The following is a 7,345-nucleotide window of genomic DNA, read 5'->3' as shown; positions in this document are numbered from 1 at the left end:
ATGTATGAAGTAAAGTGTGATCAATTTGCTTTCATACACAGAGTAAATACTTCCTCCTAGAGATTGTACTCAGATATAAAATATGTGCTATCATTTCATAAAATCAAGGGAAGATCACTCAAATCCACTCATAAAATGAAACGTCTTTTTACACTTTAATGAATCACTGAAAGAACAAGAAACATTTTGGCGAACTATATGTTTTTTTCCTTTCTCATTAGGATTTATCTGGCACAATAGTAACATTAACAATTTTTCCCTTCATTAGTCAATGAGAAAAAATCATTTTAAATTTTGTAAAAGTTTTTTATTTTATTATTCATTTCATTTAAGGCAATCCAATACAAACTTCACAAATCACGTTATGACAATGACAATGTTCCATGTCTGGAATGGGACTTATCCACCATGCAAACGGGGACATCAAAAAAGAGAGAGAACGCCGAAAAACAACCCAGAGAGAGAGAGAGAGAGAGAGAGAGATAGAGAGAGCGAGGGAAATAAATGAATCCAAAAATGTTCAAATCAAATAAATAATCAGATGCGCATCATGCTGCGTAACCGCAAACTGTTGAAGAAGAAGAAGAAGATCCAGTGAGACCTGCAGGCCACAGGGCTGAGTGACAGGACAGGGGAGGTCACCACATCCTGAACGAGAGAGAGAGAGAGAGAGAGAGAGACAGAGAGAGAGAGAGAGAGAGAGAGACAGAGAGAGAGAGTGAGAGAGAGAGAGAGAGAGAGAGAGGGGAAGAAAGAGAGAGAGAGAGAGACAGAGAGAGAGAGAGTGAGAGAGAGAGAGAGGGGAAGAAAGTGAGAGAGAGAGACAGAGGGGAAGAAAGAGAGAGAGAGTGAGAGAGACAGAGAGGGGAAGAAAGAGAGAGAGTGAGAGAGAGAGACAGAGAGCGAGAGAGTGAGAGAGAGAGAGAGAGGGGAAGAAAGAGATAGAGGGACAGACCGAGAGAGAGAGAGAGGGGAAGAAAAAGAGACAGACAGAGAGACAGAGAGAATGAGAGAGAGAGAAAGACAGAGAAAGAGAGAGAGAGACCTAAAGACCCAGCGCATGTTTATTTGGCACTAACATACACACTGTCCACGTGTGCTGCCACAACAATAGTTTTGGCACTGGATGACCTGTATAGTACACTCAGGCAGACACTATGTCAGTCCATGACCTGTATAGTGTACTCAGTCAGACACTATGTCTGTTCATGACCTGTATAGTACACTCAGGCAGACACTATGTCTGTTCATGACCTGTATAGTGCACTCAGTCAGACACTATGTCAGTCCATGACCTGTATAGTACACTCAGGCAGACACTATGTCAGTCCATGACCTGTATAGTACACTCAGGCAGACACTATGTCAGTTCATGACCTGTATAGTACACTCAGGCAGACACTATGTCAGTTCATGACCTGTATAGTGTACTCAGGCAGACACTATGTCAGTCCATGACCTCTGTAGTGTACTCAGGCAGACACTATGTCTGTTCATGACCTCTGTAGTGTACTCAGGCAGACACTATGTCTGTTCATGACCTGTATAGTGCACTCAGTCAGACACTATGTCTGTCCATGACAAGATGGGAGCAGAGTTGTTTTTGAAGTAAAGAGAGAAAACAACAAGAACACGAAGAGTTGTCTTCGTTATCTACGGTGGCCTAGAAGGCTCGGCTGATGCAGTGGCCTTTAGAATGTCTTTTGGTTGCAGACCTGATCGTGTCAAACAAGCAATGCCAGAGAATCACAAGAGGTAAAACAGTCTTGACCAATCACGAGCCTCCTTCACAATTCCAATTCTAACCCTTAGAACGAGGGCTTGTCTCCCATTGGCTGACGACGCCGCGTTGGAACAGACCCTGACCCGGTCTGCACTCAGCCCAGATGAGAGCCAAACCTGCCACCTGGCTGCCTCCAGAAACACACATTCATTCTGGGCTGAGCCTAGAAGAAAATGGTGTGTTTCTGCCTAAGACCGTCTTCCTTCTTTTTTCCCCTTTCCCAGAGGAACTGAGGCCGAGTGATAGGAAACTGGCATGCCTCCGCACTGGCAACAGCTGCATGGACTTGGCATGACATCTATAAAAGTCTCAGATGGATTGACACTGTACACGGGAGTCTTTGTCAACGCAAAACAATCTGAGAGCCGTCTCTGCACTGTGGGAAGTGACAGACGAAAGCAACATAACACACAACACAGATGACTACAACCAGACTGACTGCTCAGTCTGTTTTTCTCATCCAGCTAGAATTCAGAGAACTGCATCTTAGATACATTTTCTTATAGAAGGCTTGGTAAAAATCACATAATAATCTACTTCATATGCAAATAAACATATATCATTTACAATAAATAATCCATTAATATTCATCTCAAGGATTTCTAATAAATATACTCTATGCTCACATACCTATAGACCTGTCAGTCTTTAAAGAAAAAAAGAGCATCAGCATTGGTATATAAAGTTTTCATCTCTGTATTATGTGCTATCTGTTAAAATCATCTTTAATCTCGGTTTGGGGATATGCAAGGGTGACTCCTAGGCACATGTGAATCATTGTGGATATTGGATAATGTGTAGCATTCGCAATGTTTGACTACTGGTGAAAGCTGATCTGATCTGTCTTAGAAACGGCACAGATACATTTCCGGGAAAATAATGGATTTATAACGGGTTGCCCAGATCCATGCTAGATCTGAGCCAGATTAAGAACCAGATCAAAATCAGTTCAGAACCAGATCAGAATCAGATTAGAACCAAATCCGAATCAGATCAGAACCAGATCAGAATCAGATTAGATTGGATCGGATCAGGGACAGGTCAGAGTACAGTGTTGTATAGTGTGGTCCACTGGTGATCGCGGGCAACCACCAGTTATTTGATCCAAACTGATCCGTGAAACATATCAAATAATCAAATATTTGAAATATACTTGCGATAGTGAGAATTGTGCTCTGTACTAACTGGCATGTTCTAAACATGTTTCTCTGGGAGTCTCCAATGAGGAAAACATGTTAGTCAAACGACCCATTCCAGTCACTAACTTCCGTCACTCAACTCTCTTCGTAAAATCTGTTCATTGATCCTCAGCAACTGCCTAGAGTTAAAGTTACTAATACATTTTTCTCTAACAATCAAAGGAGAGGGACAAATAGGTGCTGCATGCTTTGCCTTGGAAGCAAAATGTCGAAGTTGCCACAATAAAGCATTTTATAGAGATTATCTAACCATTCAAATAACAGATACAGAGCCTGTGAGAGAGCGCAGGTCCACAAACACCTACCCAGGGTCGTACTGTCTTCATGGGGAGGTGTATGTTCGTAAAAAAAAAACTTAACTTGAGCAGTAACTGTCCAGGGTCCTGAAATGTCTTCCAAGGTTTTTAGCTGGAAATCCATGCCCATGAGAAGCTGGGATGTTATATTATGAGAAAGTTCACACTTCCTATATGCATGCAATATCTTGAGGTCTAGACATCAGTAGAAAACCTAGTTGATGTGATAACTGTCCAGGGTCCTGAAAGTCCATGATGGGATCTGGTTGGAATTCCCTTTTACCCTGTGGGCATGCTATCTATCGTTAAGGAGGTGTTATCAGGCGGGATGTTGACTGAAACTTGGGGTGAGTGACTTAAAGAAAGAGTTAAGTGGAGCTTATATCTCCTTCATGTATCTGTAGAGTAGGATTCTCATTGCCCAAAATACATCTATAAAATGCTTCTAAAATGCACTTTCATTTGCAAACATCATGAGGCACAGAAGCACAGTGCTGTCAAAGCATGTAACAACATTGTGCTCTAACCGGCCGACTACTCAAAAGGCATATTGGAGAGTAAATAACATCAACCACAATTAGATACCATGGCAACGACCACAGTCACATTTCATTGGATTCATGCAAGCAAACGGCGTTATAAAATGGTGCTGTTCTAGCCGGCCGCATCTGGCGAGGTCAATTATAGTTCTGTGGGGGAGCTGGAGGTATTATTAGTATCCTGCAGGTATTTTTTTCCCCATCATCTGGGGGTAATATGGCAGGTATCAGACTCAATCCCCATCTGCCTCAAATCATATCCATAATCAAATCTGCAATCTCATATGAGTGGCTGTGCTTGTGTGTGCATATGTGTGTGTGAGTGTGTGTGTGTGTGTGTGTGTGTGTGTGTGTGTGTGTGCGCGCGTGCGTGTGTGTGTGTGCATATGTTTGTGTGTGTGTGTGTGTGTGCGCGTGCGTGTGTGTGTGTGTGCATATGTGTGTGTGTGTTTGTGTGTGAGAGAGGAGGGGTGGGGGGGGGGGGGGGTGGCCGACTGTCATATGGAATTAAATATTAATTCAATTCAATTTTATTCATATAGGGCAAATTACAATTGAAATAGTCTGAAGGCGCTGTACAGAGCCTAGATTCTGAACCCCCCAAGAGCAAGCACTAAGGTGACTGGGGCAAAGAAAAGAAAAACTCCCCTTTAACAGGAAGGAACCTCGGGCAGCACCTCAGCTCAAAGGGGGGGGACCCGTCTGCTCAGGACCAGCCAGGTAGAGAGATGGAGATAGAGGGGGTGCAGAAGGGAAGGGAGGAGAGAAGGAGGAGAGAGAATCAGGAGCACACAGATGGACTCATACACGTATCAGAGGTATTAGAACACACACGTATTAGAATGAGTGCAGATCCATCACACACACACACACACACACACACACAAGGTCTGGACTTCAGTGAGAGAACAGAAAAATGCATTTCCTGGGAGATTCAGACACATCTGTCCTGATTAATCAAATACCTATTACTCAACAATACACCCTGATGAGAGAAGAAGAGTTCTCAAGTGAGGAATTCTGAAGAAGAGATTAATCGAATAGTCAGTGATACCAACACTATCAATGTGGTTGGAAGAACAGCTCTGACTGTTAATTCATGCCTATTATCCAATAAATTAGCTTAGTGGTAGCAGGTCAGTGTTATAGAAATATGTGCATTTTGCTTGTCGCTAAGGCTAATTATACAGTGGAGTTGCTGAGCAAATAACTGAAATGGATCTGAATTGTGGTTGATGTTGGTTTGTAAGACTCATTGATCCCAGCTATTAGAGTGTTTTTGTGCTTTTGTAAGGACTGTAGTCAGTGCAATCACTTGAAAAAAAAAATCAAACACCAGCGAGGCTTCGGTTTAAAAGGGAGTTGTTTACCACTATCAGTCATGAGAAGGTGTGTGTCAGCTTCCGGGTTGAGACACCGACAGCATGACAGGATAGAGAAAGCTCTCCCGGTTAGAGAAGGTGTGTGTCTTTAGAGCGCAGTGGGAATTAGATACAGTTTGCCTGGACAGTCCATGGGCATATTGCACATATTGAGAGATGATTGTGGCATGCTTTACATTAGTATTTACATTACAGCAGGCTTCTAATCTAAACTTATAATGGTATATACTACTATGATGCAAAAATCCTAATCAGAAATCTGTCACTCAAACTAATACTTTAAAGACTAGGAGCCATCACCATCTAGACTTGTGTTTTAGAAATCTCCACAAGCCTCTGTTGTACACACATTAAACAATCTGTCACATTCTGATATACGTAACCCACATGAAGCAAGCCCCTTTGAATGGCTGAAGAATCATCTTCAGGTCTACGAAAACACTCGACTCCCATCACAGACTTCTCATGCTGTCCCTGTAAGTGTCTGGTCACGCTCCCTGATCTGTGGTCAGTACTGAGGTGTTGTCCGTCCGTCAGTCAGGTTGACCCTCTAAGATAAACGCAGGTCAGAGTCACATGGCGGGGGGGGGGGGGGGGGGGGGGGGGGTTGGAAAGCGGATGAAAGGAGGAAAACACCGTCGGCACAGCTGGACAGGTGAGCTCGTCGGCACACAGGTGAGCTCATACGGCCACAGGCGAGGCCGGTGCAGACGGTGAGCAGTCTGTGGGGGTGTGGTGTGGCTTGATGCCCTTGGACTTCATGTAGGAGATCAGCTGGTCGGGGATCTCGGCCAGCACGTCCTTGGCCAGGCGTGCCATACTCAGCACGTGGTTGCCCGTGCGGTCCATGTAGTCCCGGAACGGCACAAACTGCAACACACGTGGCACAAGCACTTTAGTCAACGTCTAAATATCAATCTGAATTACTTCACGGAGAAGGCCACTTAGAAGAACGTTACTAACAATCACTAACAGAAATGATTTTTCAGCACTTACATTTGCATCTAAAGAACTGAGAGAGCATTCTTGACGCTCTTTTCAATAGTAGACTGTACAGAGTAAGATGGACAGATGTATAAATAGACAGGTTTAAGCTTTTAAAAATGAATACTCAAGCTCTGTAATGAGCTTTAGATTTTATAATGTATGATATTTCTTGGTCATGGTGTAACGTCCTGCTGATAAGAGAGGTTTTGGTGGCAGTTGAGCCGTTGGGATAACTGCCGTACCTGAACAATGTCTCTCTCAGCCAGCTTCCCACGTGATGAGATCCTGATGTCATCGCCATCCAGTTCCACCATGGCTGGAAAAGTAAAATGAGGTCAGGTTCCCAGTTTAAATAAACTCTGACCACAACGTCTGCCACTAACGCACAACTTAAAACTTTCGGTTCAGTCAAGTCTGGCTCCCTGCTGTATCTTGTGTTTGCAAAAACTCTGACCATAACTTCTGTCTCAAACTCATGGCTGAGAAACACTCGGTTCCTCCGCGACTAGAAAAGTAAACTGCACTCATCTCCTCTGCTAAAGCTTCTGTCTGAGCAAACTATGGCCACGGCTCCTACCTCTGACACATGGCTAATGAACACACACCTAATTACGCCAGAAGATCCCTGCTAGCAGATGGTGGGCTATGCAAATACTGCTGAGCGAATGGAGGAATTTAGTGCAAATCCAGCAGGATGACATCTGCACATTGCCCCTTAACACCATTAATTACCCAGAAACACTCAGAAAACCCTGGCATAGATAACTACATCTTCCTGGCTCCAGGAAGTGTTTATAAACAAACAAAGAACGCAAACAAACTCTGCTGGGGAGCCGGGCGTAATGTCTGCACTCAAAACAAAAGTAAATAACAGCTTATTGTCGTTACTCTTTTTCTTCAATGTTTTCAGAAAGTCAAAAGCGTAAAAGTGGGGCTAACTTTACTGAATGACAGTTTCCAGTTTTCATTGATTTTCTGTAAGAACAGTTTGCAATTATTTATGAAAGCGCAATCTAACTTCATAAGGACATGAGTGATTGTAAAGCTTACCATCAAACTCGGCCTGTCCAACTCCGACAATGATAATGGACATGGGAAGTTTAGCACCCTGTTCAAAACGAGAGGTATATTTAACACTGCCACACTTCACACTCCCCTG

The 7,345-nt window shown here is 43.5% G+C and overlaps 1 protein-coding gene across 2 annotated transcripts in view; it reads right to left on the bottom strand.

The window, feature by feature from the left end:
• Positions 1-4,319: 4,319 nt before the first annotated feature.
• The window catches only part of cpne5a (copine Va), a 98,525-nt gene continuing 95,499 nt past the window's right edge, over positions 4,320-7,345 (bottom strand). For both annotated transcript variants that reach the window (XM_031567034.2, XM_031567035.2), the window contains 3 exons: positions 7,237-7,294; positions 6,429-6,502; positions 4,320-6,069 (listed from right to left, as the gene is read on the bottom strand). In XM_031567034.2, the coding sequence (XP_031422894.1) occupies positions 5,881-6,069; positions 6,429-6,502; positions 7,237-7,294 (321 nt within the window). In that variant the 3' untranslated portion in view covers positions 4,320-5,880. The remainder of the gene's footprint in view (positions 6,070-6,428; positions 6,503-7,236; positions 7,295-7,345) is intronic.

This window comes from Clupea harengus, chromosome 4 (assembly GCF_900700415.2).
Source record: "Clupea harengus chromosome 4, Ch_v2.0.2, whole genome shotgun sequence".
Lineage (NCBI taxonomy): Eukaryota > Metazoa > Chordata > Actinopteri > Clupeiformes > Clupeidae > Clupea > Clupea harengus.
Note: the sequence above shows the minus strand (reverse complement) of the source record. Positions and strands in the feature narration are given on the sequence as shown.